Source organism: Ptychodera flava, chromosome 6, assembly GCF_041260155.1.
Source record: "Ptychodera flava strain L36383 chromosome 6, AS_Pfla_20210202, whole genome shotgun sequence".
Classification (NCBI taxonomy): Eukaryota; Metazoa; Hemichordata; class Enteropneusta; family Ptychoderidae; genus Ptychodera; species Ptychodera flava.
The window spans coordinates 5448598-5463777 of NC_091933.1; the positions used below are offsets into that span (position 1 = coordinate 5448598).

Here is a 15180-nt window from a genome sequence, read left to right on the forward strand (position 1 = left end):
GTTGCGCGGTCGGGCTAAAATCATGTGATACCTATACTATGTACAGCCTACGATCACAACGCCGCGCGCGTTCTCGATCATGCGTGAACCCGACGCCGCGCCTTTTGCATGTTGTTGTGGTTTACAGGTTTTCTCAAAAGTTGAGAAGCTTTTCTTTGTCTCAGAAATACTGCTTAGAAAAAGCAACAACGTTCATGGGGAAGATGTTTAACTTGTGTACTCATTTACATGTATTTTCAGCTTACACAAGAACAAGCGGAAGCGATCGCTATTCAAGATCACCGAGCTGGAGGTGTCTAGTGGTAATTATTTCTTCCAACTTAGGGGGTTGATGTCGATGACCTTTGGCCTTAAAAACCCGGCGTTTTGAAAGCGTCTGTCTTTTGTATGGCTTCCTTGTTGGCGTTGAATACTCTGCCGTCGGGATTCGACGGGAAATCTAAAGATCGAGTGATTGGTATAGACTTTTTATCGCATGCTAAAGCCACATCATGCCTTCTCCTGTCGAATGCATAGTTAAACTGGGCGGAAGTGCCATAACAAATAAAAATTCATTCGAGTCATGCAAGAAGGAAGCCATACGCCATGCTGCACAGATCCTAACACAGCTTAATGGCAAATGTGTTGTGGTTCATGGGGCAGGGTAAGTTGCTTTCCAACCCACAGTCATGAGACCACATCTCAATTTGAACCACCACACACTTTGTAAGTCGACTTGAATCTATGTAAACATTAACAAACAACAACAATTTACATATATTTACAATTCAAATGCCATGTCTTCCCCACAATGCAGTGCAATGGAAGTTCTGTAAATATGTTCCTTTTCAACAGCTATTTAGGTTATTGTGGTCATTTTGGTCTTATGTTAGTGTATTTCAGGTAATTGTAGCAAATCTTAACATACTGAGAGATTGAATGAAGTAATACCTTTGTCAGCATGTCAAACAATTTAAAAATATGTTAAGTCTGTCTGGCTGGCTGCCTGTCCGTCTGTCTGCCTGTCTGCCCTTTGTCATAAAGCAGGAACGTGCATATATCCCAAAATTGCATGTTCAGTGATAGTACCCATATGATTCTTTATTAATACCTCGCTTTCCCCCTACAAATGTGCGCGCTTCGGCGGCACATATACTAAAATTGGAACGATACAGAGAAGATTAGCATGGCCCCTGCGCAAGGATGACACGCAAATTCGTGAAGCGTTCCATATTTTTGCAATTTTTAGTGTCTGCTACATGTCGGCCAACTGCAGTGTCATCTTTGATGGTAAAACGAAAGCCTACTGCTGACAAGGCTGATAAAGAATGATATCTTGACATTACTTGTTTATTCGCAGGTCGTTTGGTCATTTTCAAGCCCGGGAATATGGCGTGTCTAGTGGCTTCCATGGCAACACATTCCCAGATGCAGCAAGAGTAAAAATGGGATTTTGTCAAACAAGGACATCTGTGACTATGGTTTGCATCTTATAGTCTTCTTGAAAATAACTGTTGCCATACTCTCCTTTTTTTTACAAAAAATTGCTGATTTGTATCCCACACAAAAAAGTCTTAGGCATATGTATACTTTAACCATATCCATGAGCAGGCATAGTGTACTTTAAACTCATGTCCATGAGCAGTGCGCCCTCTAGAGGCCAACACGCCACTGACTCATGTGTTCTGACTGATTCTAACTGGAAATTTGAGGTATTACATGTGTAGTGGTATAGGTCTGATGCAATGAAATTTCCAAAAATTATAAAAACGATTCAAAGAGTTCATTCAGAGAGGTCATTGACATGGAAACGCCATGCCTGGACATCACAGAAATAGAGAAAAATATGATACAAGGAAACTCACTTTAATGAATTTCTGGTAAACACCATTAATTTTTTAAATGTACCCATGAGTTTCAAATGCCATTAGTATTTTAATAACCTGGTGGTCACATTATTGTAGAACCCCTCCTCGGCTCCAGTGTATGCTAGTGCTACGTTCAATGGTCATGTATTGACACCAAGTGAATCAGTCTATGACTTTTAAAGTATGCAGTTGGGAGTACCTGCTGGGATTGAACGAACATGCCCTTCCACTCACTCTTAAAATCTTTCAGTCAAGGTGGGAATGTCTGAAAATTTCTTGGCCTTTGTTCTATACCAGTAAAGGAAATATGTGAAATTTCCTCTCAACAGTGAGAACTAAATTACTGTAATTTATTTGGTACATCAGTTTTGCTGAACCTGTTGACCCCATACCTGTACAAGTCCACAGTCACTGTTGATAACACTGGGTCTGATCACCAGGCGTAAAAAAACTGATTACTCATTTAGTCACTGTTTTTGTTAAGGCCGGTACCCCGGTAAATGTTACCGGGTTCCCCAGTCATTTTACCGGGGTTCCCCTTGGTATAGTCTATATCAATGCAATCAGATTAGGGGACAGCAGCAATGTTACCGGGGTTCCAAATCATTTACCGATGTTCCCAAACCTTAGCAAAAACACTGATTACTCATTTAGTCACTGCCTTTGCATTTTAAGTATTAAAATGACCCGTCTGTTAAAGTTGTCAAGGGAGGTGTTATGAACTGGTACCAACAGTGTTCTGGCCAGTGACTGGTATTTGTGATGTGTCTCTGTCAAGACCTTAGTCTCTGTTTGTTGTTTACCTAAATTACTGGTGATCTTTTCTAGACCAGTGCTTCTGTTGTTGTTTTTTTTCTGATAAACAATTAAACAAGTCGGCCACAGGGTTAACTCTCAGCACACTTTGTACTAATTGAGAAGAAAATGAGTGTTATGTACATGGGACTGTGTAAATGGTGATTTGAAAATTTGCTGTATTTGTACTTACGTGTGTGAGCATATCTTTTACTTAAAAAATTGCTGCCAGATTTTCCAGTCAAGAAAAAGGCGTTTTTAATTCACTGTGTGCCTTTTTAACCCTTTCTCCACGTGGTTTGGCCCACACCCAGTGTTATCAACAGTGACTGTGGACTAGTTTACAGGTAATTTGGGTAGGTTCAGCAAAACTGATGTGCCACTGACTCAAGTAAATTAAGTTCTCACTGGTGAGAGGAAATTTCACAAGGTATTTCACAAGGCAAATTTGCCTGTGTGGAGACAGATATGTGTTGAGTTTTCTACATGTAACACAGGTGTTCTATTGAAACAGTCATAAGTCCATCCATGTTTGAGAGACTACGAAACTACCTAAAACTTCTGAATGCCACAGTGCCAATATGGCGACGAACCATTACTTTAGTTAATACATGATTGACTTACGGAAAACACTCTTTCCAAAATTCCAAAAAGCATGTGTGTGTGTAGGTTTGAATGGGTAGTGTATGAAAATTTCACCAATGCCGGCCCTTAATCTATGATATTTCATTAATATTTACAACAGTAGAGGCACTCTTACTATCATTCCCATTTTCATTAATGCCACAGGTGACGTAGTGTAACAAAACCATGACATTCACTCAAGAAAAAAACCATCAAAAATTTATATCATTTAGCTAATTCTTTTGTTTGGAAACTACAGTTTTTCACTCAGGAAACTAACGGTACTGTTAGTCCTCTCAATTTTATCAAGAAATGAGGTATATTCTTACCGCCTGTGGTAGTGGTAAAAGTGGAAACACTTGAAAAGCGCTACCACTGTTTGGATTGTAGTATACAGTGAGAAATTTAAAGCCAATGTTCAGGGTATATATGGTAAAAAGAGTGAAAAACAAGCTTGGAAGCTAGTTTGTTCATTTAAAGAAGTGTTCTGATCTACAGATAGATATACTGGCAGTATTATTTGTGTTTCGTTTGAAATTTATTTTAAGTTTTAACAAACTAGAAAAGAGGGATCAATTTTTACTGGTAATATTCTCTTGTATTACTGTTTCAGCTGAACCACATGATCACCAAGGAGTTTGTGGACTTGCAAATACCAGCCGTGTCATTACCGGTAACTGTATATTTTGTTCTTAGTATAAATGTCACCGTAGTAATACATCAGTCAGTCATATATGTCAACTTTCATGTTCATCACACACATACTATACTTTTATTACCACTAATTTCTCAGCTCATCCAGAAAAACAGACGTAAAGCATGCAATCAGTTGTTGCCTCTAATGTTTCCCCATATACAGTGCATTTCACATTTCACATTGGTGGCACTACTCAGCGTATGAGACAGACACATGGTATGTACAAAACACACATTAGGTGTGAGGACACAAATTTCAAAATAACCGTGACTCATTGATTAATTACAGTAAACCAGCATAGGGCAACTCGGTCTGGACTGAGAAAAAAAATAGGTGATTACACTTGATCTACAATGTAACTATTTTTACAATTTCAGCTGAGAGTTGAAGAGCTGAAGAGGTTTCTCAGCTTTAACTACAGCTGCAAATAAAATTATTTTTTTTTTCTTTAGCTTTTAACTGAAACTCTAAAAAAGAGGATCAACTGATCAGGAATGAGTCTAGACGGAGCTGCCCCACACGGTACGTGAAAGTACCCATGATGCAATGCGATTTGTACACACGGAGATCGGCCTGCCCGTTATCCCCATTGCGCGTATGCACCCATAGAAACACGATACAATAGTTGAGTACATGCAGATACAGTCATCAGCGCGTTGCGATCGCCTCGAAAATATTTAGACTGACAGTGGAAAGTTTTTCTTGTACGCACGTATATGTATTTATCATCGGCCAGAGACATGTATGACACGGTTTTTGTGGTTTCAGTAGATATAAGGATGGAACTTTTAGCACAAATGCGGCGATGTCTGATACATTGATAGCATGCATTAGCGAGTTACTGAATGTCAGCTCTGCGGCTACGCGGTGACACTGACAGAAACACATTTCGGCGAACGCAAGCTGCACTGAATCGACACCCCTTCCAGACCAGCAAAGCTGTTGACGCCGGTTGTGAACGTTTAATAGACCGCAATTTTCAACAAGCGATCGTGAGAGTTTTGTAAACACTTCAGTATCCTGTGAGCGTGCAGTAACATACTGCCTAGCGCCTTTGTAGTTTTACGTACGGCCAGTGTTGTTTACATCAGCCGGTCCCCGGCAGAAGACCGGCAACGCAACCCTATAAACGCGCCGTAACAAAAGGTTTTGTCAACAGTTGGCAATGCAAAGCCACGTTCCTATCTGTTCTAGTCTTTACGATTCAAGGACCGTGCAAAAATGAACACTGATTCATATTTCGTGCGATCGAGAAATTACATGATTAATACCGGTAAGCCTTACACAATACACAGATACAGCCAATGAGCCATGTCATTTGTATTTGTTTCAACGCCGTGTCTCGTACGATTTTAATCCCGGCACAAGCGAGCGTAAGCCTGAGTACAGTGCATGTGCATACAAAAGCAAAATTATAACATGGCAAAGTACATTTTTCATTCCGATGTGACTGTCTGTTTTCAAACTCTATCTCCTCCCTCGATTTTGGGGTCAACATAGGCAAGCAGTATATCGTTGGAATCGTATTTAGTTGCACGACAATCTAATGTTGATCATTTCTCAAAATCCACGTTTGTAATCGAAAAATAGCCAAAATTCCGTTAAAAATCTCATTTTTTACTAAATAATTGCGCTGAAATTTCCAAATATCGGTCAAATAAAAATCTGGGAACATAATTTTACTCGGAGCAAGCATGGCAATGGTGTATGCACTCTTTCAGGCATCATTGATAAAAAACCAGAGAAGAGATAGCTAAAAATATCCCCAAAAGGGCAAAAAAATGAAAACTTAACGACAATTTTCAATGATATGGATCTTTGGATAGAAAAATGCTATAAAGATCCGGAAAAAAACTGAAAAATGTACGTCTTTCGGGCTATCACATTGACGTAACTGCGAACGAGGATAAAAGTCATGCGTACGCATTCGACCTCAATTTCAAGCTTGGGGGCTATTTTTGGACAGCTTTAGTCATATTTGTAATGGCGCCCTCGGTGGTAGAATGGTGATCTCTGTGTGTACGAATCGAGTTGCATCATGGGATAAACCACATACTGTGCCCCATGCTGGTTTACTGTGTCCTGATACCCAAGTTAATTGTTTGTGTTGTCGGTGCAATGTGACCGTCTCGTACACTGAGTTGTGGCACCGATGTGAAATGTACTGTAGTATTACAAGCAGTGTAAAAGGTAGTTTAATGGACACCAATTAGAAAATAGCAATAAATTTCCAGCCAGTATTATCAGATGTGCATTAGTTAGTATTTTATTAGCGAGACACAGTTTCATATTACTAAATACATACATACTGTTACATGAAGTTTGATCCTTGACAATACATCAAAAGTAATTCAAGTGAAACCACAACTGAGTAATGAGTCACTGGTACTTAAATAGGGCTGCCTGAGTGCATCACTTTCCCTACATGATCTCTTCCTTGTAAAGGAAGGATTAGAGGACAGAAGTTACAGTTCTCCGACAGAGAGTTAGTTCTACAAACAAGTATCTAACTAGACTTGGTTCAAGTCGGTGAATTTTAAAAAAATAAAATCATTTATAATAGTTTCTCTTGTGTCTCTCCTTTTTCGTACAAACCTATCCGGAATTTGCGCCAGGTTTTACCAGCGATTGAATGCGTCACGTTTGAGTCTGCGCAGTAGTGAGTTAATTTCTGCCGGATTCACCACTTGGACTTCTTGCAAAGTACAGGCGGTGAGACGGACTGTGTACACAGTGACGTAAGCAAATACAAAATGATTGACAGCCCCCGCCGTTATTCTGGCCAATAAGAAGAACGCTTGCTAATAACCTCTGCATGCATTAAAAAGTTTGTTGTCATCTCCGTGCAAAGCTAGACATCGAGTACGTTTTATATCTGGGCGAATAATGGCATCAAGTTCGTACATCAACCGCGTTTTACAACTGATCGGTCGACCACCGCTAATCATGCGAGATTACCAAAGAAGGCTTGGTGAGAGTTACATTGAAGGAAAAGATGTGTTCGTCTGCGCACCAACCGGCAGCGGAAAATCACTGACATACGAAGTCGCTCCACATTGTTTTGATTTCCATCGCTTTGGGCACGTAAGAGAACAGGCTACAACTGTAAGGACGGTGTCTTTTTCCATCCTTGAATAACCGGCCACGATTTTCGCATTTTGTAACATGGGCCCAACAAACAACACAGATATTTTCACGCGTTTTCGGTGATAGAACAGAGGTCGTACCCGCACTCGACATTTTGTCAACAACGCCGTGTGAGTTTTATGCACGTCTCGTTTAGGTCAATTGGTAACTCCTCCCAATGTGTAAAATTTAGTGATGTCATCTTATGAATAATATATGAGTAAAGAAACGTCATCTCATGAATAATTTATAGCAACGCAAACCCTGCAAGAAAGCCAAGTCTGTGATTCCGGGTGAAACTCCGCTGTATAGCGTTCACTCCACTCATCGCGTTCACCCTACTCATCGCGTCCACTCACGCGCGCGTTTCACATGAGAGCAAAATACAAATCATTGCGTTCACTCCACTCAAACATTCACAAATCACAGACTTGAACCAAGTCTAGTATCTAACCTGTAATGTTTAAATTCTTAAACACAGAGGGAAACTTTGTGCACAGCGAAATGAGAATCATACATGGAACTTTTATTCAATATATTGCATCTAGGCATGTGGCAGTTGGAGAACCGCCAACAAAAATGTGGAAGATTACATATTCACCAAATTCACAGTCTGTTAGACAGTGGCTTTGTACCAATAATGCATGGCGACTGTGTCATAGACAGCCAGCTTGGATGCACCATTTTAAGTGGCGATACCATTATAGAGGTGAGAAACACTATCATGAATTAATTGATAGTGTTATCAGTGAGATGCAGATGGTCTCAGAGATTAGCTCCAAGAAGTAAGCATGTATGTAGAATGTCTTGTAATCAAAAGTCAGAATTGCAAGATTGTTAGGCCGTACTATCTCTTATGCAGTACTAGCAGCTTAATATCTTGAATTATATCATAAGATTTCTGAAAATGTGCTATCTCTTATGCAGTACTAGCAGCTTAATATCTTGAATTATATCATAAGATTTCTGAAAATGTGCTACTGCTTGGTACTTCAAAGAACAGATAGTAGCTTAGCAGTAGCTATAAGTATGGAGGTTAAAAAAAGCCGCTGCTATCTCCTTTACGTGACATTGAAAATCTGTGAGAAATCCAAAACCAATGAAATAACATTATCCACAACCAGAATTTACGTTTGCTGGTTGGATATACCTTCAAATGTTCAAATCTTTATTCTGGTAGCTGCATTTGACTGACGCGTCAGGCAATTCTATGCATTAACGCTGCCAGTCAGCCATTTTGACTCGCACTTCACTCATTATTGCTAATATCATGATCATGTATAAGAGCAAGTACTTTTAGCATTTTCACTGATCTCATGTGATGTACAACACATTCAAGAGGTTGATCATGTTTCTTATTCCTTGCTTAGACTCTGTGTGAGCAGTTACAACCAAAGAGGGTAGTTTTCTTGACTGACGTGGAGGGAATCTACGACAAGCCCCCTGATGAGAAAGGTGCTACATTGTTGCAGTGTTTACATGTTGACCAACATGGAGGAATAACTGTTCCCATAGCGACATCCTCTCTGCAACACGATGTGACCGGAGGGATTGCTTTCAAACTGAAAACAGCAATTTCTATAGTGAGCAGAAGTAAGGGATGGACCATTAGACCTTGGGAGGGGGGGTGGTCACAATGAAATTGTGAAAATTTTTTTTTACTATTGTAAATTTCGAATTTTTTTTTTCCAATTGAGATTAGCTGTGCAATTTTTTTTTTTTCAGAGTAAATTTTCAGATTTATAATTTTTTTTTTCGTTCGTCGCTGTCTGAAGATAAAGAGGGCAAACATGTGGTGCCAAGCACCACAAGCGGCCACGCAAGCGGTCACTGGAAATGGGGTCAGGAGAGGGGTGTCCCCCTGCTGCTGTTGGAGCTTTTGAAAAATAGAGATTAAAATGGTGTTATTTGGTGGCACTTGGGGAGTATGGGTGTCCCCTCCTGCCGTTGGAGCTTTTGAAAAATAGAGATTAAAATGGTGTTATTTGGTGGCACTTGGGGAGTATTTTTGCGGGGATGGTCAGGAGGGGTGTCCCCCTCCTGCCGTTGGAGCTTTTGAAAAATAGAGATTAAAATGGTGTTATTTGGTGGCACTTGGGGAGTATTTTTGCCGGGGAGGTCAGGAGGGGGGTGTCCCCCCTCCTGCCGCCGGAGCTTTTGAAAAATAGAGATTAAAGTGGTGTTATTTGGTGGCACTTTGGGAGCATTGTTTTCAGATTACACATCTTCCTCTGAAACATGGTCTTCTTGCTCCTCAGTAGCTTCGTAAGTTTTGAAAATTGACTATTTTGGTTTCCTGGCTTCCCTTTCTACTGCGTGGTGAAATGCCTACATTCACCCCACCAAACATCATGCATATCTCATGATTTACAATTGATTTGACAAGCTGAGAAGCTAAATAAGCTAAATAATATAGTGAAATTTGCATATTTGTGTTTTTAGAGCAATTGTTGCCCTTTTTTGATCAAAACATCTGTTTCTCTGTAGCAGCATGTCCAAATTGATTGGATGTGTATAGATGTGTTGAAATTTCAATATTTGTCTTTTTGGGCAATTTATGCCATTCATGGTCAAAAAATCTGTAGTCTCTGAAAGGGCTTGTCCAATTTCTTTGAAATTTGCTACACAAAAACGATTACCATGCAGATTTATTCAGTATTTGCTATCGAGAAACTTTCAAAGTTCAACCCTTTTATGTGTTTTTGTGTTGGGATTTGTTGGATAGATGGCATTCTACGTAGTGTATTGTTGAATATTAAACATGTGTTGCTGTTGTTATGTGAGGCTGTTTTTATGAGAAAAAAGAATTGAAAATGCCTTTTTAAAAGCAAAATAATACATAATGACTTGATATGTTGTTTTATCATTATTGACGTGTTTCTACTTGTTCACCCATTCTTGCATTCATCATTGTAATAAAATGCTGTGAAAAAAATGAAACTGATGTGGCCTGCATCTGTTTACCTTGATCTTAAAAGGCAAATACAACTTTCTGTCTTGACAACCATACCATAGTTTCAATGTTTTACCTAGTGTACCTGCTTGGTTTGTATGCAGGAAACAAGTAGAAAACAGGCTCTATAATTTCATAATTTTCAGTGATCAGAATATAAAAGTCCTGAAAAGAGAAGATAATCACAACTTCCAGTATAAGGGATACAGTCACTCTAAATGTATAATTTAAATTAAAAATGTGCCGGGAGGATGTATTAAAAATACAGAAAGTTGCTTACTGTCGGTAAAATCTAAAAAAAATTCAAAATTTTAAAGACTTTTGCAGATTTTTTTTTTACGCCTTTGTCTTCTTATTTATTTTTTTTTATTTTGCAAACTAGTTTGAAGATTGTTTTTTTCCTAACTTTCTGCTCTGAAAATTTTTTTTTTCTGTTTTTGACCACCCCCCCAAGATCTAATGGTCCGTCCCTAAAGGAGCCATTCCTGTATTTATCTGTAAAATTGACTCAGAATCGGGGAAAGAGGCCTGTTGTCATGGAAACAAAGTGGATGGGTCAGGAACGGTGATTTTGTACAAAAATTGAACATTTTCATGTGACAGAGTGCATTCTCACCAGCATTCTGACAAAGTTACACTTGTTCTTGGAGTCCAGTAAACAAGCAGAACCTCATCTTCGCTTGCCAAGGCCTGCTGTTCGGGCAGCTGGATGCTTCCCGAAATCAGGCCTTGGCAGATCGAGCTCACAGATCATGGTTTTTAAAGCGCCACCACACGACAGTACGAGACCTGTAACTAGCCAATCCGCGATCGCTGTTGTTGTTTACATTTCATATCTAATTCTTCCCGTATCGCGTTCAAAGCGAGAGTGTAAATTTGTAACAATGTCTTGCAACTTAGCTAAAGTATTTACTTTGGCGAAACATGGTTTACAAAATCATGTACCTCGATCCAAGACGATCATCAAGTCCTCCGCAAACGCAAACCTTGTTTAGAATGCCATGTAAGTGACTGTGAAGATTGTTCGTTGATCTCTATGTCACAGTTGCACACTCTGCGCTTTGCCGGCGCCATCTCGGATTTCTCTGTTTAAGTAACGCGTGCTGTGATTGATCCGCCTGATTTTCAAGTTCTATCAGACTTCCTAGCTTCGCACAGTATATCAGTGTGATCACGCACGGCGTAGTTAATGGAAGACTCCTGTCTGGCTAACATGCCGTGCGAGCGGACGATGGCAGAACCTTGAAGTGGCCAACCCAGGCTATGATGTAGGTTTGAAAGGAATGGAAATTTAGGAGACACCATATTGAAAAATTCACGGTTCTGGAGAACTCATGATCATGTCAAAGATTGGAACAGTTTTCTATTGTAGACAAAGAGTATATTGTATAATTTCTTTGTTAATAAAATTGTTTTTCAAGAACTACCAGATTTTCTCCCGTTTTTGATGTCAAGTTGTGGATAAATTTAGATCATGAAACGTCCAGCTTTTGAGATTTACCTCATCAAACCACTCTGAGAGAGGAATTAACCCATGCCTCAAGCACATAAACAGCACACCATAATATAAATCCCTCTAAGTATCTGAAGTATGACATGTCACATGTGAAGTCAAGTCAATATCGGGTATTCTTTTAAATTGATTAAAGAACTTTGGTAGAATGTTTGGTCTTGATCCACAAAAGGTTTCATCTTGTGAAAATGTGTTATTTTTTACTGTTGATATTTTATGGACTATATACATTCTGACTTCATGCAAACTGAAAATTAAGATGGACCATGGAATCTCAAGTCCAAGTTGAGAGAGAAAGAGAGAGAGAAAATATAAAATATGAACTGGCTGAATTTTGCCAAAATGAGCCATGTGACTTACTAAAAAAATTTTTAAAAAGTATGAGATAAAACCTAAAATTCCGAAAAGTTTTACAAAACTAGAAGATTGTGTTACTTAATCAAGTAAAACTTTAAATCCTTTAATTTCTCGGTGTAATTATTTTGTAATAATTGAATTATATATTTGGTTCACAGATTGTCCTCTATAAATTACAGAGCTCTGCTGTGTTGATTTTGTGGTGTTATACAATGACTATGGAAACATTTTATTGTGTCGACTGTATGAACTTGGGATGGCTTTTTTATTTTCAGTGAATTTCGTGAAAAACAATGAATTTTAATCATAGTTTTGTTAAAGATCAAGCTGACAAGCATGATGGCACCATCTTTTTTTTTCATTATTGTGATATGTTCAAGTTAAATTAAAACCATAATTGAAAAAATTTGGCAATACTTTCAGTTCAGTTTTCTGATAATACATCCACATTTTCATTTTCTTTTTTTTCTTAACTAGAAACACGATTTTCTAGAAAAACATTTTTACCTAAAGCTGTGGTAACAGCTAAAATTTGAGGATAATTTGTAAACCTTTTTTTCATTGTCTCCACCTGGAATTGAACCCCCATTTTTATTTAGGTAATAGGCCAGGTAATAGATCATAAGGATGCCATTTGCATCTCAAACTCCCATACGCTTTTTTTACCTTAGCAAACGGATATGAAGTGTTCTAGCTGTATTAGAAATACAGCTTGTGTAATTTTAAAGGTTTTAAAAGTTGAGCAGTCTTTTTAGGAGAAGAGGATGATTGGACGTGCGCCCTCACTCATGTAAGTTTTAACAATATTATAGAGGCACTGCTCCCTCTCCCTCGGTTCTCCCCAGCTCTCTCTCTCTCTCTCTCTCTCTCTCTCTCTCTCTCTCTCTCTCTCCCCCCCCCCCCCGTTTGTTGAAAATAATTGCGTGATATCAATGACCGACTACTATTTTTGGACGTACTACGTAAACAAACGATTACTTCTCTTCTGACCGTGGTGGCGTAATTTGCATTGCCTCGAAATCTAACATGGCGTCCTACTGTTGTTGTTGTTGCAAGACAATTCCGTACAGGTAAAACCACTCATCTATCAGTGCAGGATCCTTATAATGGTTTGAAGTGTTGTACCCGCTGTCTTACAAGTATTGCATGATGTTTGTGACAAAGCTGCCGACACATTTGTATTTTGATGCGTAGAATTTAACCAGAAACTATCAACTGATCAACCTGGTGCCACATCGACGTTCATTCTCGACAATAAATTTATGGGAGATGTTCACTATCGTGTTTTGACAAAAAGTTCGCCTGCCTCCAAATCAGTGTTTATTTAGGACACCCAAGACTGTTTTTGATGTCAAATGATCTTGTGCCAAGTAAGACATGTATTGCAGAAGGCAAGCCAGTCCACAGGTGCCTGGGGTTACCGGTGTACATGCATAGAGACCGGCAACCCCAGGCACCTGTGAGCCAGTCAATGTAGGGATAGCGACCCTAAATTGGTCTTCCTCGTAACAAGTTCACGGACACCTAATCTCATCGTCAATATCATGGGGGATGTAAAATGCTTTTCATAGAAACATATTTAAAAACCTGTCAAAGTTTGAGGAAGGGCCAATTTCACACTTTTATTTGTCTATTACTATCCAGCAAACGTGCATAACAAATGACCATGGAAATGATCATATCACCTCCTAGGGCCACTACAAGAAGTCCTACTGTATCTATGCAAGACAGTTTCCTCATGGGAAATGACAGTGCTCGATGCTAAAAACAATGCGTTATATATACTAACACAAATTACTTCGTGTACAAAGAAAAAATAAATATATATATATATATATATATATATATATATATATATTGATATATTGATTGATTGACTGATAGCAAGTTTTAAGTTTTAGGTTTTTTAAACTTTATTCATTGCATTTAATAATCAGCTCTCTTCTTTTGTGAAATCACTCTTTTGTCTTCTGTAAATGCAGATGAGCTACACATATGAAGGTGTTGACAGGACACAAAACAGACAGAGCTTGGCTGTTGAGATGAATGTTAACATGACAATGAACCAGTCGTGAAAAGAGGAGAATGCGTCTTAAACTAATTGCCTGTGGACGGCGGAAGGGGATATGTAAGTAAAATTTTAGAGTTATTGAACTGTCTGTTTTCAATTAGAGTTTAGTCAAATTAGATGATTATTAAACACAGAGACTATATACATGTAGGCTGAACCAATGAAATTAATGGTACATTCGTTAGGCCACAAAAATAATAGGTTTGTTTCTCAACTTCAGTCTCTTTAAAAAATGATGAGGTATTTTTTTGAGCTCCTAAAAACCAACTCCCAGCATGAAAAAGCCAAATCAGGAACCAGTTACCTTTATATTCACATATGCTACAGAATTTAACTCAACAAGTAAATGTACAGAGAGACTGGGGTCAAGACACTTCACACCAAAACCACATCGCTCCATACAGCTCTGTCTCAAAACCATTTTGTACCAAAACCACCTCATTCCAAGTACTACCTCATCGTGCACCACTTAACCCCAGGTACCATCTTGTACTAAAACCACTTTGCCTAAAGTATAATACCATCCATGGTCACTCCTCAACTGTAGTGACCATGTACCAATGTAATACTACCGACTCATTCTAAAACAACAATGCCACCATGTATCACAGCTTTGTTTTTTTTTTACCTGCTACCATGAACCATTTATTCTTGCATAAAACCATAAACGGTTCAGGTTGAATGAGAAAAAAGAAAAATGCCAACTACTGAAAGCTACAACTCAGGAAATGAACAACGTCGTTTTCTGGAAATGTGTACACTTTCAAGACTTAGTCCTTGGATGATAGATAGTTGATGAAAACTTCGATGGCAGTGGTTGGTTATTTTCAATTTTACCAGTTGGCGATAGTTTTGGGTGAAGTGATGTTGTTTTGGGGGTGAAGTGGTTTTGGGGCGACATGACTCCTGGGCCGAAGTAGTTTTGGTACAAGATTGCTTGGTGTGAGTGGTTTTGGTGCGACATGGTATGGGATGAGATGATATGCTGTGATGTGTCTGGGAACCGAAAGGACAAGTCCTTTAATTTTTACTTGATCAATCAACATGCTGCTTGCAAAATCTGTGAACACTACCTAGAGATGGAACGTAGTAACACTAACAGTTTTTCAAAGGAAATGTCTTCTCAAGATGTTTTAAGGTATTCAGAATGTTTGATATTTTTAAATTTCTTTTTATTCATTACACATAAGTGACTAT

The 15180-nt window shown here is 38.8% G+C and overlaps 2 protein-coding genes and 1 non-coding gene across 5 annotated transcripts in view; all 3 read left to right on the forward strand.

The window, feature by feature from the left end:
* The window catches only part of LOC139134671 (uncharacterized), a 28887-nt gene extending 17419 nt beyond the window's left edge, over positions 1 to 11468 (forward strand). Inside the window, exons 2-6 of one of the 3 annotated variants that reach the window (XR_011552830.1) lie at positions 241 to 302; positions 1340 to 1460; positions 3880 to 3939; positions 7638 to 7798; positions 8460 to 11468. Coding sequence is in view for 2 of the 3 variants with exons in the window: in XM_070701638.1 (XP_070557739.1) it covers positions 492 to 643; positions 1340 to 1460; positions 3880 to 3939; positions 7638 to 7709 (405 nt within the window). In the remaining variant the exon portion in view is untranslated. Of the gene's footprint in view, positions 1 to 240; positions 303 to 337; positions 644 to 1339; positions 1461 to 3879; positions 3940 to 7637; positions 7799 to 8459 lie in introns of those variants that run through there. The other 2 variants (XM_070701638.1, XM_070701639.1) reach the window with 2 other exon arrangements.
* On the forward strand, positions 1111 to 1217 carry LOC139136037 (U6 spliceosomal RNA). Its single transcript, XR_011553077.1, has one exon. It is a non-coding gene; the product is annotated as a U6 spliceosomal RNA (small nuclear RNA).
* A 1382-nt stretch (positions 11469 to 12850) lies between the features above and the next one.
* The window catches only part of LOC139134672 (protein O-linked-mannose beta-1,2-N-acetylglucosaminyltransferase 1-like), a 40812-nt gene continuing 38482 nt past the window's right edge, over positions 12851 to 15180 (forward strand). Inside the window, exons 1-2 of the mRNA XM_070701640.1 lie at positions 12851 to 12982; positions 13895 to 14040. Of these exons, the coding sequence (XP_070557741.1) occupies positions 13998 to 14040 (43 nt within the window). The 5' untranslated portion in view covers positions 12851 to 12982; positions 13895 to 13997. The remainder of the gene's footprint in view (positions 12983 to 13894; positions 14041 to 15180) is intronic.